A 21475-nucleotide genomic window follows, 5' to 3' on the forward strand; every position below is an offset into this window, starting at 1 on the left:
CATCAGAGCATGATGTGGGGCAAACTTGACTCTCCAGTTCAGAGACTTCCAGTTTCTGATATGGTGTTGAAATCTTTACAGCACCTTGGGTTGTCACTTGCACAAAGAGTCCCGTGACTGGAGCTGGAGCTCAGAGACAAGTAAATAGTGTTGCTTCACCTCAACGTGGTCTGATACCAACTTCTGGTTTGGGAGAGCAGCACGGGGGGTGACTGGCAATAGGAGGGTCTTGGCCAGAGTCCTCTGCTTCCTCTCCATCTCTGATGGGGCCATGCTTTTCCACGGTCTGGCCCAAGAGCAGCACAGGTGGCCTGGTTGCCTTGTCATCCCGGGGCTGCCAGCATGGGTGACAAGTGACAGTGTGGAAGCCACATGCTGGTAGTCATCACAGGACCCACGGGTGCAAAGTGCCATTTTTCCAGTACACAGTGAACAGAGATTTCTTTCTTTTTCCTTTTTTAATTAAAATGTTTTTCAGGCAGAGTTGACTTTCAAAGGCAGGGTGGTAAATTCCATGGCAATTCTAAACTTTAGAAATCAAACCTTATTTGGGAAAAAATGACAGTGAGTTAAGAGGTCCTCAGATACCATGGTACCTGGCTCAGCATCCTTGAATAGGCTTCAGTGGCATTAGGAACCTGCAACATGTACCATGTCATATGCAAATAAGTAAACAAACAAAGCAAAAAGAAATCCACAATGGAAGTACTCAATGTGAAGGTGTGTGAGATGGAAGGAAGAAAAATTGTCATCTATCACTTTGCTTCAGTAATGTCTTACACACTCTTAGCTGCATTTCTACCCGTTCTTAAGAGAGTGATTTGGATCCCAGAGAGGGAGATAGTTCAACATTTTCCTGCATGGCCTCTATTTAAGCTGCCTTAGGTGAGCTAGAGAGGTTTTCTTCTGGGAATACAGCCAGTGTACACAGAGAACTAGAATCTGCAGCAAAGGTGCTGCAAGATACTGCAAAGGAAGAAGGTCTGAATGGATTATGAATACGTGTCCCATCAGTCTTCAGCTTCAAAGCGGAACATGACGCAGAGAATTACCTGGGAGTAATAATCCATAAAAATCTTCACGTGGTATTTATTTTGTGAAGACAGACAATAGAAGATCCCATGCTATAAAATCCCAGCGGTTCCTGTCACTTGCTGAGCAGCTTTGCAAACATGGGGAATACGTGAGCCTGAGACCTGTGCCCACTTGGAACTGAAATGCTGTCTCCTACAAGAGTTAATCCTGTGCAGCCACTCTGTGCTGGATCACACCACATTACATTCCCCCCTGGGGTTTTATGAGACACGCAGCACTGGCCAGGGTTCACAAATGGTTTTTTTTTGGACTCTATATAACAGTACAAAAGTTATCTTCTAACCGCAAACACAAAATCCTGTAATTAAACCGTTGTTACCCACAGCAGAGTGCTCATGATGTATACAAAGCAAACATTTTGGCAAGTTTATTATGCTCCTTGAGACTAAGCGGGAATTAATGGCACTGCAAAATTACAGCAAGCTGCTTGCTGTGCTGCTGCTGGATATTTTCACTGACAACAGGATTTTATATTCCCCTTCATCTTGAAAAAAATGCAACAGATTTAGTAAATGTTTTTGCTGTTAAAGGCAACACAGTGCAAAACGCCATATCAAAGTAAAGGCCAGAGGGATATTTTGGCCTTTAAAATTTATTGCGCTTTGCTGTAGAGTAAAAATCATTTAGTTGTTATTTTTTACTTAAGATTACTAAACATTAGGAGGTAGCTAATTAGGCTAATCCAACTAGTAAACTGCGTAAGTCATCAAACCTAGAGTTTTTGCACTGAAAGACGCCTGATACACAATTTCATTTGCATTGTGCGCGGTCCTTCACCGCTGGGAAGGACAACCTGCAGACTGACTGTCGCTCGTTAAACAGAAAGCCAATGATGTATCATGCAGCACATCTGAGAGGAACTCTTCCATTTTTCAAGTCCATTTTGTTGTTGTTCTTTGACTGTAATTCAAACTATGTTAGTTTATGTGCATGAGTCACGAAAAAAGGATGAATTTTTACATTTTATTTCACTGTTAGATGCTATACACCAGCAATACATATTGCAGCTGCCTGAGCAAAATGGATCAGCCTGAATCAGTCGTCTTGCTTCTCAGCCAGAAAACTACAATGACATCCTTAGGAAAGCTGATCAGAGCTGAAAGGCTTTTCTGGTGGCATCAAGTGTGAAACATAAATCACTGTTCATACAGAGAAGAAAGATATATTTGTATTTGCATCGTGCCGTTGCCACAAATGAGCCATTTGACCAAAGAATACACAGGCTCTGAAACTATTTTCTGCCTACCTGTTGACAAGGCAGCTATAGCAAGACCTACTTGCATGACCCTCTGACTTAGAATGAAGAAATCTGGGTACAGATCGATGCCATGAGAAAATAAAAATTCCCCCTAGACAGTCAGATCAGAGGTCCAGGTAGCCAAGTGTTTGCTCTTGCACAAAGGCCAGGACCATTGGCAGCAGTAGGAGAATATGAAGATTACAAGCCCACCAGTCACACTGCCTCCCAAAGCCTTTCACAATCTCCCAGGCCAAGGCCTTGGCTTTCATGGTGAGCAGCACTTGATGGATTTTATCTTCCAATGATTCGTCTAGTGGCTTTTTGAAATCATTTTAACCTTTAGTGTTGACAACTTCCTATGGCAATCAGTTCCAGCTTAATTATGCATTGCATGAAAAAAAGAACATCATGTTGCCTCTTCTCTGAAGCATATTTTGAGATACTTAAAGTTCCTCCAGAATTATGGCAGAATGGATCAAGATCCTGAGCTCGTTTCACATAGGCCTGAGCAGCCTGTGGGGCCACAGCCCCGTTCCCTTGGAGGTCAGGTGAAGGGATTGCTCATGGGCTCGTAAGGATCCATGAAGCCGTCTGCCACCACTGATGGCAGTCATTTGCACTCACTCGGCACTAAAAGCTGAAAGTGAGTGGAGCCATCGGAAACCCTAAAGCAGCAATACCTGGACCATGTCGCAGCCAATGGCAAAACACAGGCTGATGTCCGCCCCCCGCTTCCCACCTCAGCGTGCTCCCAATTCAGATCCCAAATGCTGCACGAAGAGTAGGGCTGCGCTGTGTGAAGAGCTGGTCCCCCCTCACCTCCTCTCCTTGACGTTGTCTGCAAGGAGGGAGGACACGGGGCTTGTTCTCCTTGAGATTGTGCAGGTCTTGCCATGATACCTCTGCCTTTTGTCTCTCTTATTCCTGAGCATCTGTCTATGAAAACAGGAGATAGTCCAAGATATTTGTACTCTTCCCCATACAGCTGCACAGGTCATGCTCCAGGAAGTCGGTCATGATTCAACACAGTTTTCATCATTTTAAACAGGGAGAGAATTGTAAGGAGACAGACCGTACCTTGAACTACATTTCCTGAAAACACTGTCCTCTTTGCATGGAGTGGCAATAATTAGAGCATACAAATTTGGTCTTTTTTTATATATCATAGTCCTTGAATATGGAAACTGTTGTTTTTCAAGATTGCTACAAAAGGTAATAGCGTATCTTAAAGTTACACTTTATGCTTATGAGTTATTTACCACAGAAAGGGTGTTTTGGAGAGAGAGGGAGTCAAGATGTTTTTTATTGTATCTGAAAAATGTACCGATTTCTACTGTATGTCCTGGAGTATGATTTGAATACCCCCCAAAAAAATCATTTGAGATTAAGGACAGCTCATGCTTGCTCATGGAGAAGCAACTTGAAAGTTGCTTGCACAACCACCTTTGGGCAATTGAACCCAAGGTTGCGTGTCCTTTAATTAAGTTACTATTTCTGTTGTGGATCTGTTTAACAGAAAGCTGTCTTGCCACTTCTGATTTCAGCAAAAGTCCACACTGCCTTTTGCGATGTGCATAAAGCAGAAAACCCTGGGCCAGCTGGCAGAAACCAGTTTGCATTGGGACCACCGACAGCTACTGCAATGGGCTGGAGCATGTCTGCATTAGACCTTCAGCAGCGGTGTGGGCTGACTGGCTTTATCCAAAGGCTTTGACAAACAATATAAAACTTGTTTTTCCTCCTCCTGTTTTTGACAATGGAAGATGAGCTGTCTGAAAACCATTATCAGTGTCTTGGATATTCACATGTTCCAATGCTGTTTCTTTATTCATTACAAAATGCAATTGTCATTACCAAGGAAGTTTCCTCCCTGCCACCTTAGAGAAGACATGATTTTGAAACTGCAAACACAGGTGTTAGGAAATCCTAGGTCTCCTGAAGTGTCCCTACATTTTTCCAAAAAGAATGTTAATGTGACAAGAAAAAAACAAATCACAAATATAAACATAAATAAACCTAGGGAGTGCCGTGCTAAGGTAGTACTTCACACATACGTACACAAAGTGAAATGCTTGCCTTAGCAGTGGGGTGTTTATCTTCAAAGAAATTCCCTAACAGTGTTTGTCATTTGCTTCTTTAGCTCACAGGGAGATCTTAAAATATATTCAGAGTCACTGTGGTCAATTAGCAGCAATGATTTCTCTTGTCAGTCTTGTTAAACAGGTAAAGGTGAAGAGCCTAGAAGACTTCATGAGTGGGAGTCCCAGACTGGTGCAGGAGACTCATGCCATGAGAATTTTATATGAAGGTAGTAAAGTACAGAGATACTATACGTTACTTTTTTTTAAATGAGAATAATTAAGATTATGTAGGGGGTGATATGTGAAGCTGACACAGCAATGAAGTTCACATTTTTTCCCAGCATTTCAGTTTGGATTCTAGCTGAAGGCTTTTCAGTTCTTATTTTTTAACTAAATTCATGTTGTCCGTTGCTACTAATAGTATCCTCCTAACTGAAAATGATGATTTCACATAAAGGAAAACCAGTTGCAACCAAATAAATTCAGGTAGGAGAGTAGCTGTGAATGCATTGATGAGTTTCCAACTGCAGTTCACTTTCCTTACTGCTCACCTGCTTGCAAACGTCGTGCAACCAAGGTAGTTCATAGAAGGAGCTGAGGAATTTTTATTCATGGTCATGCATAAATGTGCATGTTTGTGCCTCATGAAATGTAACCTAAGCCCAGAAACTGGACCACTTGGCTCAGCTAGGCAAACACGCAGCTCAAGCAACACATTTTAATGGAGTACTCACTAGCAGCTATTCATGAATACCTCCATGGTCCAAACAGCTTCGATAGAAAGAGTGTCAGGCGATTCCAGTGAAACACATCAACAGAATCAGGACATTAGTGCACAATTTATAAATGTAAACAGAGAAAACCACAACAAATAGAAGTTTCCAGCAACAACAGAAGTTCAGCACAGTTTAGCAAAGATCCTGGTTCAATGCAAACATCATTAAAAGCAGAAAACGCAGGAAATATGTAAGGCAAAAGTTTTATTTTCCGAAGTGTAAGTATGTCCTTAGCATAATTTAAGTAATCCATTGCCATTGCAATCCTGATTGCTACAAAGTTGAAGGTAAACTTTTTGACTGCACCTATTGCACACTTTCTCCACAGCTATATAATAAAAACCTTCTCCTGTATCAATAAATTCTTCACTGTGATTAGTTGGTCTGTAGAAGTTCAGTTAAGTAGTTGACTTAATTATGGAAGATGCTATTTGTTCGCATCATTCTATTTTATAATCTGTGGCATATCACTCCAAGCTTGCGATTTCTTTTTGGCCAGTTCCATCCACGATGGCTGATCCGGAGCAGTATTACTGGCTTTCTTGAAGTGGCTTATTTCCTCTTTATCCACCAGTGCTGGTGATGGAGCTACTGTGAATAAAACACGTGGACATTTTATGTTCACTTGCTGTGCAGCTATACAGCCTAGCTCTTTCCTTAAAAACTTCCCGTGCCTTCCCCTGTGGTAGAAAATCTTTACATTTCACATGGAAGCTGCTTCTTCAATACATTATTGAGGCAATAACCATTCTGTGCTCAAAATAATACAATGTTTTTCCCATCACTAGTATCTTTCAGTCCCTAAATTTACCAAAACCAACATGATGACCTGGATTCCTTGCTGTGCCCTGTGTTAACACCCAGGCCAAAGAAGAAAGAGTCTTTTCATTAGCAAGAGCATTCATTTGCGAATTCCTCCTTTACCCAGCCCACAACTCACAGGAATTTTCTTACCTTCCAAACTTCTGCCCTTCTTTCAAATTTGAATTTAACAAATAGATTTGAAGTTATTGTGGGAGGACTGATGGGCAGATGGTTTGTGATCACATCATTTCAGCTTGCTGAGGAAACCACATTAAAATTGAACGCTACTGAAAATGATTTTGCATGCATTTTACTTTTTACACTGGGATAGTGCATTTGGGACCCGGTCCTGTGAAATGGCCTAGTGCTCTTGATTCACATTTCTTTCAACAAGAGTTTTGACTACTGTGTAATCAAAGTGGTAAAAGGAAGATGCCACCAAATAAAACCCCAGACGTGAGTGCTGAGCAGTTTGCCCTTGCTGATGTGGGGCTGGGGAAAAGATGAGGATCTAGCCCCTACTCCTTTTCCAGCACACTCAAGCAGGATTTCTTCTGGCAAGGCTGTGAGATAACAGCCTACATTTTAAGCATTTTAGTACCTACCAGGGACATAATGTGACAGTGAACTGGTTCTCAGCAGCGGCTCCTTCACTTCAGACTTTGTCTCTTTCCTGTGTTCTTCAGAAGGGGTTTTAGGTGCCACGTGTGAAGGTTTGCTCCATTGCTGCTTCACTGACCCCTAGGCACAGGGAGGGATAAAATCCAAGTAATGCAGAGAGAATGAGACCAGTTTGGAAGAACAGGAGCAAAGGGAGTGGGCGTGGTGCCTGTCACTGTCCAAAGACCGTGCGCACTCATCACACATTGGTCCCAAATCTCTCGCTTGAGCTGTTCAGAAAGCTCCAGTGGTTTCACATTAGCATCCATGATACTCAACTTTACGAATTGAAACTATCCCTCTGTATCTCTTATTCACAATGGTATATGAGTACGTTATTATAGTCTTCGATGCAAAATGTGTTCCAAGCCCTTTGCACACCTCTACTAACATATACAGGATTTGGAAACAGCCTTGTTCTCTCATGTTTTCCTTTCACCTCCCAAATTTTGTGGGTTAGGGAACTGTATTTTTGGAGGGCTGACGGTAAATGGGTTTTCCATAAAAAAGAAATCGAACACATCCTCCCATGGATTTTCTTGCCAGTATCAAAAACTACCCTGAAGTGATAGTGCCTGGTGCCATGTGGGAGAAAGAGAAAGTGGGAGTAGTACAGTGGCACCAAGCCTTGTGCACTGCAGTCAGCAGCATCTTGGCGTGTTTCTGTTAGCTGATATAGGGAAATAAAATGCATGGCATGAATTTTAGGGAACATTGCCAGCTAAAATCTGGGGTTTCCTATTCTGACACAGAAATTGTATTTTGGGATCATTTAAACCCTTGGTGTTTTAAGTGCTATGACAATGTTGAGCATTACTGAAGTTCATAATCTTGCCTAGACCTTTTATTAGGTATTATTTCTTGTTAATCTAACCACTGCTACTTTTCATCATCTAGAGATCTTCTCTTATTCCAGGATATAATACAGCTATCTGGGTTTCTAACAGTACCATCTGAAGCAAGAAAGTAGGCCATTTGCACTGGGAATGCTATACTGGTATAGGACACACACACTCCTGCATCAGTGCAGGGTTCTTACTGTGCAGGAGGTGATATAGGCAGCACTTGCACGCTGCTGCCTCCATGAGCTAGCCCAGTACCAAGGAAGCCTTGTTAGTATTCCAGATTAATGCCAAGTGCTTCTGCTAGCACAGCTTTCTCATCTGGGAAGATCACTTGCTACAGGTATCACCCTCTTTTGCACGGGATCTTTGAAGAGGCAGCGTCAGCCCATATTCCACGGCACCACATGGGTGTCTGAGTTATCTGTATACAGAGAACCAGAATTTATACCTTGGCACTGTCTGCAAGTGCAAAAGTTATTTTTATCCTGTTTCACTTCTCAAGGCTCTAAAAATTGTTACCTAGGAGCTCCTGGGACCAAGCTGTTCATTCAGTGTTAAATCAGTCAGGAGGTATAGGAGGTTCAATGAAATGCTCCGCTTAGAAGGATAGTTAAAGAGAACATATTTCCTCTGTATTGAGAGAGATTCGAGAGGGTACAATTTAGCACCTCATTTTGGGTATTTTAGCACGCAATACACACATTAGATCTGGTCAGTATGTATTGGGCACCCAAGAAATTTTACACACCTTGCGTAGTTCCAGGATTTCTTGGAGATATAAAATTACTTACCTGAACAACCAGAGAACTCTGAATCTGTAACGCATTTCTGAGAGCAGTGTCTTTGTTACTTATGACTATACTCATTAAGTATCTGTAATCATTACGGCATAACTGGTAATATAGCAGTAGATCCAAAGAATACTACAGGAAGGTGATACGAAAGCATCACAAATTTGTACTGTAAGTACCTCTGTTCGTTCCTTCTCTTTAGTCTGTTTCTCTGTATCTGACTTAACATCCGGAGCCACAAGTTTTTCTCTGTCGAGTTCCTGCTCCTGCTGCATGCCCCTCTGCTTCTGCCTCGCTATGGAAATCCAGGCTGGCTCTGCGGGACTGTCGGGATCTCTTCCTGAGTCTCCAGCAGCCACGGGGGAAGACACGCTTCTCTCTGTTGACAGATTATTTATGTACATGGTAATTTGAAAGAGAGTTGTAATTAGCTCGCACTTGCTCAATACGCTGATTGGTCCCAGGATGTGTGACCAGCCTGGGTAAACAGGATTTATGTTTAGTTTGGTCTCCAGAGAGCAATCTTCCTCCTGTGCTCACTGTTTCAAGTTACCGTTCTAGTGGTGAAAAACACTTTGCATCTTTGTTCAGCTACAGTCGCAGTGTCGCTGCCCTCACGTGAGGGAGATGCAGAAACATGAATTAAGCTTCATTAATCTATTTTCCAAGGTCTCCCTTTCTGCCCCCTCCTCCTGTCTACTTTGTGGCCTCTTAGAGACAAGCAGCAGCTGATTCAAAGCTAGACACAGCTGGACCGTGATGTGGCAAAGGCAATCCCCTCCCCGCTGCGGCTGCCCTCGGCTCCTGCTCTTCCCATGCCCACGCAGCAGCAGCCGATGCCTTAGTCTGGTTCCTGCTTCCTTCCACCCCTTCAGGAGCAGCCTCCCTCGCACAGCCCCTTGGTGCCTGCAGCAGCTGTGGGTGACTGAGCACAACAGCCTGTGGCATCTGATCACACAGAAATACTGCTAAAGCCACAGGGTTAATTCACAGTCTTTTGACGTGAGGTTTACTGTGACTTATCCCTGCTGACGCTGACCGTGCTCTCCACTGGGGCCAGTCACTTCCATCGTGCTCTACCGGAACTGAGATTTCACTGAAGACAAGAAAAAAAAAAACACTTCCTAGAGCAAAGGGTCAAAAGTGCTACCCTGCTGTCCTCACGGCTGCCACCCAGGGACAAGCAGTATCCAGAAGTACTGGGAAATGAAATACCCTCTGTTCAAATATTCTGTGAAGGGAAATCCTGTCTATACACTGAGAAGAACTGGATCAAGAGAAGAGCCTCAGCTCCTCTGTTGGCTCCAGCCCCCAGGTTCTCTACTTATTCATTGGCTCACACTGCACCCAAAATTCAGTTTTCCAACTAATGTGGAGCCTCTGCGTGATTTAAACAAGGAACAAGAACGGTACTAACACCTTTAGAGCCATGTTAAAGCCATAAGGAAGGACAATTTAAGCTTTCCCAGCTGTTTCTGGCCACTAATGTACCCAAATTTACAGAAGGCTATTTCAAAGCAGAAGTTAAGCTTCTCATCCTCAAATCACCCACGGTCCTCCCCCTAGGAAAAGTTTGTTACCTAGTCAGCATCCTGTTCAGGGACCTGGGAGGAGGCAGACCCAGCCAGGAAGGATTACTGCCCCAGAGTCCCTCGAGGCTCAGGTGCTGTGCTGGCGTAGAGGTGGGCCACCCAGCCACAGGACCCTGTGGAGCTGTCAGACACATTTCTGGAGGGCTGTGGTCTAGTTTAGAGGAACGTGGCCCCAGTCAGGAAAGCAGGCAAATGTCTCTGAAGGCACGTTTGAGATGCCTTATGAAGGCATGGGAGATGAAAGGGATGATGCTCTTCCAAGAGCTGGAGTCTGCAAACTCAGGCACATTATGAAAGCCCACAAACTTTCTTTTCTCAGGGATTTTCTCAAGTCACTGTTGTTACCTCACCAGAGATAGACTAGTTATTTGAGCAAGAAAATATCGTAAAGGCTATGTCAGCTAAAAACCACAAAAAGAGAAAGCACAAATTTTGCTTTAAGGCTAAAGTAAGATGTTTTGCCAGCTGATGCCTGAATTTCCCTTCACATTCATCTCATGTGATCTTGCAGGGAAACCTCTGAAAGAAACAAGCCAGAAATGCAGCACAGATAAAGCAGGGCCCTTGGATGCTGAACGAGCTTCCCTCCCTCCTGCACAGCAAGCTACTTCAATTCTCTGCATCCTACCTATGCCCCGTCTTTCCATGCCAACAGCTGTTTCTCCCATAATCTGCTTCCCTTCTCTTCACTGGCTGTCCTCACTTCATTTTGTCTAATTTTACAGGATGATAGAGAATAAGGCTGAAATAAATATCAAGATGTTGTCTAGTCTATCCTTCAGCTGCAAGGCAAGAACAGTTTTCTGACAAATATGTATCTAACCTGTTCTTAAAACCCTCCAAAGACAGGACAGATCTCAGAGTCTCCCTAAACAACGTATCCTATGGCTTGGCTCTTCTTTTTCTACTCAACTTTTTCCCTGTTGGGTAACTGCTCTAATCTGAATCCTTAACAACTTCTCCTATACACTATGGACATGAGCAGATTGCTCATAGCCTCCTTGCGGCAGCCTTTTATGCCTTTGAAGACTTAGACGGTGTTTTCCCTATTTTTTTAACTTTTCTGATTGGTCGTATTCTCTCAATCACTCTTGCTTTTGTAGGTATTGTCCTAATTTGGTCCAAATCTTCTTCAAAATACTGTGCTCAATACTGGCACATAGCACTTGAGATGAAATGGTGCTAGCATCAGGTGAAGTACAAGGTCTACCCTGCTTCACCTGAGATGGTCTCCTGCACACATCAGTCAGTATGATGAGTTTCTTGCACAATTATGTTATTCCTGTTTTGTATTTAGTTTGTGAGCTCCAGATCGTGTTGTTACTCCCCCTCTTCTATTCCCCATTTGTATCTGTGCATCGGATTATTTTTGCACACATAACAGAACTTTCTGCTTCTCTGTAATGAAAATATTATTTTCAAACTATGTTTCTACTTTCTTAAGGTAACCCTGATTTCTATTCTTATCCTCCAGTGTGCCAACAGGCTTTCCAGCTTGGTAACGCTTGCAAACGTAATAAGCACACACTTAGTTCTGTCACCCGTGTCCTTAAATATGCTGAACAGTGTCAGACCTAAGACGGCCACCATCTAATACGACAGTGAATCATTAGTTGGCACATTCAGTAGCTTTGCATCAACCCAATGAATAGCTTCACCAAGACTGTATTTATAGGAATGTCATGTTTTTTTATAGGAATGCCCTATGATACCAGTTATCATTTGATTTGACTGCTCTTGACCAAGTCATGTTGGTTGGAACTTACGTCTATGTTATCTTGCAGACATCTAGAAATAGCTCAATCACTCCTTTCAGTATTTCATATCGTTATAACACCCTTTCTCCCTCCCTCTCTTCTCCATCTCACCTCCCTTTTTAAGATGTGCCACCTTCTGGAGCCTTCCCTTATGTTCCGCAGTTTGCCAAGATACCCACTAGCAGCTCAAGGACTGCTAACCCATCTTCTCTGAGTATCTTAGGACAAACTTCATTAGGAGCTTCGTAAGTAAATCCACACAGTTGAATTGATGTGATGTCTGCTAATGCATCTACCATCACATTCCCTCCTTTGCTTGTAGGCCATGCCCTTGAACCCATCTACACCCATCTGCATCTTTTTAGCTCATGAGCAATTTGGGCAGGACCTGTTAGTGCATTGCCCAGTAAAGCCAGGTGCCACGCTTCATCACTTCCCAAAGCACTACTGTGATATGCAGATCCACTGCCACTACTGAAGCTGATGGTGGTTTCTAGTGTTCCTCAGAGCTGAGAACATAAAGTAGCTTTTCACTTTAGTTACCTTCTGTCCAAATTAGTCAACTCATTTTCCTAGCATCCTGTAATGAATACGCATCCAACAGTGACGCTCAATATTAGGAAGATGTTTCCCCATTGAAGCCTCCCTGTGCCCTGCTGGACTCATCCTGTAAATCCATCCCATCAAACATATCCTTTCCCACCATGTACAGGCCTCTTCTCAGCCAAGAGAAGACTGGGCTTCTTCTCTGACTGTACAGCTACAGACACACCACCACACACATCCTTTTCCACCACCTTTTTACCTTCTTTCACTGTCTGTAATGTCTCGATGCTCACAAACACCAACCTCTTTACTCTGAAGGCCCTTTTCAGTCCACCCACCAGCTTTCCCATGATACTGGGAACCTGGCTTCTGCCTTGACACTGCTAGTGACGTTCTTCTTAGTCTCTGTGATTCAAAATCATCCTTTGTGTTTTGTCCCATTTTCCCTGTCACACCACAGGAGCTTTCTGTAAACACCAACTGAACCACACATTGTTCTTCCTCTGCTGCCACCACACAATCAATACCAACAAAATGACTGCTATGCGCAGGCTTTATTTACTGCACTACATGTAATGATCTCATTGCTACCTGTGCTCCTGTTTCTCTGTCATCCTTATGGACTTAAGATTCATCTTTCTGTAATTTCAATGTGCATTGCTTAGCACAACAGGGTTCCCAGGCCTGCAGCAATATATCTGGAGCTCGCTATTATAACAATGTTTTTCATAAAGCAGACTCTAACGAAGGCATCAAGCACTTTTGCTCTTCAGACAATTCTCCCTGATGAGATGCCAGACATCCTAGTCATGCCAATTAGAAGGCAGCCAAATCAGAGCCACGTATCATCCCATAAGAGATGGTATCAGAATGCCCCTGTGATAGTAGGGAACAAAAGCTCTTTATCATCATCTTTAAAGATTTTATATGTATCTGTACAGGCCTGACTTAGGCCAGCAGAGTAGTATCACCTACGGAGAATGAAGAGCTGATCTGCTTCTGGGAGGGGCTTTCTTGTTTCTTTAAGTAATTGCGTTCTGCCCTTGTTCCTGTGAAAGTCTTTGCTGTAGAAAGCCAGGCAGGCAGGCGAGGCAGGGGAAATGCCTTCTCTTCAGAAAAAAAAATCATAGCATCATAGAATCGTTTTGGTTGGAAAGGACCTTTAAGATCATCAAGTTCAATCATTAACCTAGCACTGCCAAGTCCACCACTAAACCCTGTCCCTAAGCACCACATCTACACATCTTTTAAATACCTCCAGGCATGGTGACTCCACAACTTCCCTGGGCAGCCTGTTCCAATGCTTGATAACCCTTTCTGTGAAGAAATTTTTTCCTGATATTCAATCTAAACCTCCCCTGGTGCAACTTGACGCCATTTACTCTTGTCCTATCACTTGTTACCTGGGAGAAGAGACTAACACCCGCCTCGCTACAACCTCCTTTCAGGTACTTGTAGACAGCGATAAGGTCTCCCCTCAGCCTCCTTTTCTCTAGACTAAACAACCCCAGTTCCCTCAGCCGCTCCTCATGAGACTTGTTCTCCAGACCCTTCACCAGCTTTGTTGCCCTTCTTTGGACTCTCTCCAGCACCTCGATGTCCTTCTTGTAGTGAGGGGCCCAAAACTGAACACAGTATTCGAGGTGCAGCCTCACCAGTGCCAAGTACAGGGGGACGATCACTTCCCTTGTCCTGCTGGTCACACTATTTCTGATGCAGGCTAGGATGCTGTTGCAACTCATGAAGGATTTGCTACCTCCATCAGCCAGAATTACTGTAAGGGATAGAAAAGGTATATTCACTATTTATTATCTTTCCCATTGCCCAGAGGTCCTTTACATCCTCCCACCTCCAACTAGAGAAGGTTTCTTGGCAGTATACATGCACTATTGTTCCAGCCAGAAGGATGAAAGGTGGTGAAGTAATCCATGAGATGATAGTACGGTGAAGTGAGTGGCAGTTTAAGGTGATCTAAGACTCTCCTATGAAGCACTTAGTATCCTGAGGGGCACCAACAGGCCAAAAGCTTTCTCAGGAAGTGACTATTCGCAAGAGAAGTGCTGCTTGGACATCTTCCTCAGTTCAGTGACTATCTGATCACCTTGAACAAGCCCTCCCTATCTTATCTCATGTGGTCATGAGGTAGTCCTTGCACTTTTATGGTTTACCACATGGCAAAGCACAGTGTTTAAGGAACCAGATAGCCAGAGTGGAACCAAAAGTACTCAAAAGCACAATCCAATTCCTGCTTCTGCTGCATGTCATGTGCACAGCAGCTAGCACAGCAGTTCTCAGCTGCTAAATGCCACTTTTAGGATGATAACGTAGTACAAAATGCAAGCAGCAGCGTCCTCCATCAGAAGCTGTGTGAGTTCGACAGGCCATAGCCGCCACAAACGCCCCATGTTTCACTTCTCCAGTGAAGCAGGGCTGAGCCTCTTGCTTCTGCGTTACACTTGGGAGATTTTCTGAATAAAACTAAAATCTGAATCCTATTCCTCAGTTCTTATTACAACATGTTATTTTAAACAATAAGCTATTCAACTCGTTACTTAATAACTTCATAAGCTGATAAAGGATGTTGCTGGCAGCGATTTGTCTCTCTCAGTTTTAACCTTGTGATTGCATCTTACCCTGGTTTCCTTGGAGCTGGCTTGGCCTGAGGCTTTTTGAAAGACAAGCGAGCCCCTTCTTCCCCTCAGGATAAGTCACCAACAATGGGAAGATACCAGGTCAGAACTTGTCAAGCTGCTCTGTGCGTAATGTCACCACATATTAAAACTAGCATTTAACGTAGGCTGCCGTGGTCTTCTGCTGCCACTTGAAACCACACCCAGAGGCTGCCCAAGCCCTCCCTTCACCTCCTTCCCACAGCCACCAAAGACACATGGACAGTCACAACATCAGCCGCTCCGTCTGCGTTCTTCACCATTTCCGCGGCTTCCAGACCCACCACCGAAGATAAGCCTTGAAGCCAAGCGAACCATAGCACACCTGCTCAATTCCCTCCCGCAGACCAGAATCACCTGAGCTCTTCTCCTCCAGGTCTGACAGCGGCAGGGCTGGCTGCCTCAGTGGTCCCTAAGGGGGAAAATTCCCCTGCTCCGCAGCCCCATTAAATGCAGGTATCTGTTTCCTTCAGTATCTTACTAAAGCAGCTTTTTTTTTTCCTCAGACTAAAGCTCTGATCTTATAGATGAAATTTCTTCTGCCTAAATATTGTGGAAATGAATGTGTACACTTCTCATTGATACTTGGATATTATTCTTTAATGTGTGTCAGACTGGTTGTGTGAACAATAAGATGAAGACAAAACATGAATCTTTATGTACAAAAGGGGATCTGTGATTGACTTGTTATTGTGCGTTGGTTTATATACGCACATAGAAAGTGAAAGGTAAATACATACCTGTTTCTGTCTATTGACAGACAGATATACTCAGTGTATTTCAGCTGTCTCTGGGGGTGTATGTGCTGCTTATATGGATAACCACAGCAAAGACATATTTAAACATTACCCTGAGATTTAGGGATTGATTTTTTTTTTTAAGAGATGGCCTCAGATATTGTACCCATTTCCTCTAAATCTAAAAGCCCTTGCGTGCACAAAATATAGCAGAGGCTCTTTATAACATTTAAATCTTGTACCTGAAAATGAACATCTTACGCCTGCAAAGAGTGGTTACTCTTGCCGTACATCTGTGCAGGTGAAAGGTTGGAGGCAGAATATTAGAGCCTTTTGAAAGTCATATCTCTAACAGCACGCAAAGCTAACTTGTGGATTCCCTGTGTATTTTAAAAGCAAACATACTCAAAACTAATCCAAACAACTTTACACAGGGAGATAACACCCCCTGTATACAACAGTGTCATTGTTCTATAACATGCTTATGCATGCGTATTTAACTCCACACTATTGTATCTTTGCTCATTTATAAAACACCGGTTATTTTAAGATGGGCTTTACAAATGCATATGGCATTTAGTATATCCTGGCCTACATATTTCCCTTCGTTTATTAAAGCACTACGTGCATTTGTGTCAGTGTACACACCCAATTCCTTAATATCAGACAAAGCTGTTCTAAAAGATTCGGCTAAGTATTTTTGACATTTCTTTCCTCTCTAAGCTGCTCTGCGAGGGATTTGCCTTTTGGTTGGACCACCGATGCCAGGAGAGTCTTTTGGACACAAGAAACTGCCATGTTTGCGTCAAAGTCTATTTCACTGCTGGAAAACAGCCATATTGCAAAATAGCCTTGACACAACCGAAAAAGCAACTTCTTTTGGAGGAAAAAAAAAAGACAGCTTTCTTTTCAGCTATAGCCAGAACAGCATTAAAGCAATGTCTTTTTTATGTAAAGAAACATTTTTCTTGTCATTTCAGAGCCTGCATTTGCCAAACAATACCCACCAATTTCACTCACCATTACATTCACTATCCCTCCCTGAGTTTCTTTTCTCTGTTAGAGCATGTCTCCCGCTACAGCTCCTCAGTCACTGATTGTTATATATCCTAATATGCACATTCACACAGGTATTGCTTATGGTTTTGCTCCTGTAATAACCTGTTAACATGTGCTATTTGTTTCTGCCCTTTATGGGGTTTATAGCAAAGTGTATCGGGCCCAAACAACACAGCTTAACCTTTTAATTCTTGCAAAGACTTGTGCCTTTAGCTCCAGAAACGTAAAAATTACTCCTCCTGGGGTGACTAATTTCACACAGCCATTTAAGAGCCACCTTGCAGCCCCACAGAGGACAAGCAATCCCCCACTAGTTCCCCAGAAAACTCTGGAGAGCAGGAGTGCTGCTTTCGCCTGGGATGGTAAGCCAGCAGCCCACCAGCCCTCCCGTTGTCTGTGGTACCAGGAGTGCTGAAAAGCTAAAAATAGAACTGAATGAACCAAATTTTTCCCACTCACCCCATGACACAGCAAACTGACTTTTTCAAGATAAGTGTGCATGAAAAGGGAATTGCACCCCCTTGCACCACCATTTCACAGCTTGTCTTCCTGTTCAGCGCAGGGATTTCCTAACACACAGTGGGCAGAAACTCCCCGACAGCATAAAGTGTTTCTCAACGGTGACCACAGCTCTTCGAAAGGGCTGATGAACTCGATCAAGAGAGGGCTGGGTGCCAGCATTAAGGGCGATTGAACAAAAAAAAAAAAGGAGTGTCCCAGCAGATCAGGAGGCCAGAGCTGGCTGGTAAGCCACACACTCCACGAATCATAGAATCGTAGAATCGTTTTGGTTGGAAAGGACCTTTAAGATCATCAAGTCCAACCATTAACCTAACACTACCAAGCCCACCACTAAACCATGTCCCTAAGCACCACATCTACTTGTCTTTTAAATATCTCCAGGGATGGTGACTCCACCACTTCCCTGGGCAGCCTGTGCCAATGCTTGATAACCCTTTCGGTGAAGAAATTTTTCCTGATATCCAATCTAAACCTCCCCTGGCACAACTTGAGGCTGTTTCCTCTCGTCCTATCATTTGTTACTTGGGAGAAGAGACCGACACCTGCCTCAGCACCAAGGGCCATTCTGATCGCACTTGTCAGATTTCTGCTGCTTGCAGTTGCAAAGACACGCTCCCAACTCACTGGGCTGAAGCAAATGTTTCAAAGAGCTTGTATTGCCCTGCTAAGCCCTCCTTGCATCCCATGGCTCTCCTACATCTTGGAAAGGAGCATCACTTCTGGGGGTCACGGTGCAAATGCCTCCACCAAGGCTTGTGTTGTGCCAGGGCAACCAGAGGGGGTGCGCACACCTCATTCACCCCCGACTTCAGGCAGCAGCTCGGCCTGATGTGGTAACTTAGCACAAGGGGGTGCTTGGTCAGATGTCTAAGGAGAAGGGTCTGCAGCAGAGTAGGAAGGACCTCAGGTCAGTTTGGAGCAGACTGCTTTGTGTTTAGAATGAAACTATTTCTGAGTCCTGGCATGCCCGCATATCAGAACCCATTACCACGTGACTCAAAGCTGGAAATACGTGGAAAACTGTAGCAGCTTTGCTTAAGGTAATACAATAAGATAGGTGGGGCAGTAGATAAGGAAGTAGACTAATTATCATTGCAGACCAATCTGAACCACCGTGTTAAAGAACCCAGGCCATACAGATTTGGTGTAATACTATCAGGTGGAGAGGAACATGTCCAAAACAGGGCTCCTCAACCTGCAGCCCCAGGTTCAAATTCCACATGTGTGCACCTCTCCCAGGAGGGCCGGGGCACTGCTCTCACCTGCAGACCCTATTTTGCAGAGGAGAGTCCTGAGCCTGGGGGCAGGGAGTCTCCTTTGCCTCAGGGCTGAAGAGAGCAGAGGAGAAGACTGGAGGCAAAATGTGCTCCCCGGCTTCATTTCTTCCCCTTCTCCCTCCTCCAGCACCCGTCATCTTCCTCCCCACTCCTGCTGCAGGCACCCTGGCACTAAGCAGGAGGGATGTGAAAAAAGGCTGCGTGCAGGAGCGCTGGTACCTCCGCTGCTTTCCCCTGTCCTCTGCCAGACCAACCCGACTGTGCTAGGTCTCCTCCTCGCTTGTTCCCGGTATGACCCTCCCCAAAATCTCAATCAATCAGAGATTTGGGCGTCACTACAAATAATCAAATACTCCGCAGGGCAGGGCAGACAGGAAAATGCCTTTAAAGGGGGCGTTGGGATTATACAAAGGGAAAGCGCCTTGCCCGCGGGGTGCGGGGAGGAGGGTTTGTGTGGGCGGTGTGGGAGCCTCATCTGTAAACTGTAAACATGGCCAGAGCCCTGCAAAAACATCTGCGATGCTGCAGCAGATGACAACTGGAATCAGCTGTCACTCAGGGCATCAGCAGATTGACTCTGGGGCCAGGAAGAAGCTTTTGTCACCCTACAGGAAAAGTGGCCTGCTGTGCCCTGAGGTCTTCTGGCTTAGTGTTTCCCCACGCCAAAGCTTAGAGACTAACCCCAACCGGAGAAGAGCAACCAGAGGGGGGGAGCTCCACAATGGCACAAAGAAACCTTTTCATTTGCTTGGCCAGCATCTCCTTCTCACATTCTTAACATCAAACCCATGACCAGACAGATTCAGGGCAGGGAAGAAGTTTCTCCCACAAATCAGAAGATCTAAAGATTATTTTTGCCCCCTTGGCTGTTCTCTGAAGTCAAGAGCAAAGGTCTCCTGCTAGAATTGCTTGAGCGTGCTTCACCTAACTTGTTTACTATCGTCGCAAAGACCTCAGACAGTGGTGCCACTTCCAGTCTTTTCTGTTCTCTGCCTGTAGCCCACAATATATTAGTCTCCAGAGGACTGATTTTTTGTTTAACTCTAACTCAATTATATAACACAGACAACAGGGTGAAATTTAACAATCTGCAGTAGACATGATCTTATGGTCTCTTCCTGCCTTAAACTCCAGGAAGCTGCAGGGCAGTTAATTTTTGTTTTTAAACACGGAATGACTAATGATAAAGATGGATAAATGAATAAGCAAAGCTCACAGGAGACAATAAATAAATGGTGCATTGAGCATGCCAGGCAATAACTGGTATTTCTGCCTCAATGCTATGGTGAGAAAGAAGGTCTAGAGGTCTAAGTCACTCATCCCACGCAGGGCACTCCACTTAATATGTGCTCCTGGCTTCTGAATTGCCATACAGCAGCTCTAAATGGGGAGACTTAGTGGCTTGATACTTGTCTTTCACAATACTTGCTAATGCATTTTATTTTTGTGAGGTGTCACTTCGAACACCTTTTAAACAATGCCCTGAGATGCAAAAATCACAGGCAAAAATATCTTACTCTGTCTGCTAGCTTCTTCCCTGCTGTCCCTCTGACAATCTTTTCAGCACGGGGAGAATCAGGGAGTAACATCACTGAAGGCAGATCCATCAGCTCGCGCTCACCAGTGTTGTGATTGACACAACAGGGCTGCCTCACGCTCTCTCACAGGTAAGGTCACTCCTTGTGAGTTAAGGTAACTTTATAAAGTATTTGGAGTCTTACCAGGCACTTTACAAGGATTTGACTTTTTCTCCAAGTCTTTTTCTTCATTTCTGGCTTCAGGAGAGTGAACAGCTTTGTCCTGCTTCTCCTTGTTTGCAGTAATAGTTGGAACGGTGATGTTTTGCAAGGCTGGCTTTTTAGGCAATGGAGGTTTGCTACTAAGCTGTTCCGAGGACTTCACTTTGGGTTTGATCTTTTCATTTAAAGAATCACCAACATTTGTATCAGCTGTTTTTTTGATCTGTGCCTTATCACCTTTTAAAAAGGAAGTCAACCCCTCGTTTTCTAGATTAAACTCTGCACTGTATCTTTTAATCCCTTTTGATTCTGGTGACAAGTTGTCTCTGTATTTCAAGGACAGTGAGGTGGATCTAAGTTTCACTTGAAAAGGACTTTTGTCTTCACAGCTTGGCTGATTCTGAGATACCACCGAAGAATCGCTTGGCATCGGCACCGCATCGACAGCCAGCGAAAAGCAGCCAGACAAAATTTCTGTAGGTTGGCCTGCGTTCTCAGAGTCAGACTCTGGCAGCAAAGTCTGCTTTTTGTTGCTATTTCTTTCCTCCTCCAGATCTGATCCCTTCTGCAAGTCTTCTTTCCACTTCTCATTTCTCAAGGAGACCTTGCTTTGGACAGGAAGAATCTGGTATTTAATTGGCTTTCCAACTCTGAACTTTCTGGGAAGTGTAGGCTTCTGGTCCTTGGTCGCTCCCGTGAAGAGGAAACAGAAAACTTTCTCAAGGCATTGAGTTCATTGGCTGCTTTTTCAGCTTTCTTCCCCAAAAGTTCCTCCTTATGGACCAGTGACTGACTGTTCTCCTTACCAGAAGCAGCTGCCTCTTGTGCAGTCTTTGTTTTCTCTAGAGAGCAGGAAGTAGATGATCCCATCAGCGTTGAGGAAGCAGGATGTGAAACATGGAACGAGTCCGTGGGCTGGAAAGAACCTATGGAAAATTGCTTGTTGGACTCTGACAATAGAGCAACGTCTTTCTTTGCCTCTTTGTTACAGGTCATTTCCACAGGTATCTGATCATCCTTCTGTATATTTTCTTCTGACCCTTCCATGCAAACAATACTATTCTTACTAATTGAAATATCTTCTTCGGATGGTATTTTATTTACTGAAAACACAGTAGTAAGCTCCTTATTTTCTTGATTTAAAATATTGATTGACATATCGCTCACATCCCCAGACAGCAGAACCAATGTTTCTGAGGAATCTTCTTGCTTTTGTACTTCTCTGTCTGGACTGGAGTAGGAAGAAGTTGCAGAGTCTTTGCCTTCTAACAGCAATGAGGGACTC

At 44.0% G+C, this 21475-nt stretch overlaps 1 protein-coding gene across 1 annotated transcript in view; it reads right to left on the reverse strand.

The window, feature by feature from the left end:
• Positions 1 to 5637: 5637 nt before the first annotated feature.
• CRACDL (CRACD like) overlaps positions 5638 to 21475 on the reverse strand; it is a 73627-nt gene continuing 57789 nt past the window's right edge. Inside the window, 5 exon segments of the mRNA XM_068395289.1 lie at positions 5638 to 5783; positions 6602 to 6737; positions 8472 to 8671; positions 20173 to 20799; positions 20802 to 21474. Of these exon segments, the coding sequence (XP_068251390.1) occupies positions 5638 to 5783; positions 6602 to 6737; positions 8472 to 8671; positions 20173 to 20799; positions 20802 to 21474 (1782 nt within the window).

The sequence above is a fragment of the Nyctibius grandis genome, chromosome 2 (genome assembly GCF_013368605.1).
Source record: "Nyctibius grandis isolate bNycGra1 chromosome 2, bNycGra1.pri, whole genome shotgun sequence".
Classification (NCBI taxonomy): Eukaryota; Metazoa; Chordata; class Aves; order Nyctibiiformes; family Nyctibiidae; genus Nyctibius; species Nyctibius grandis.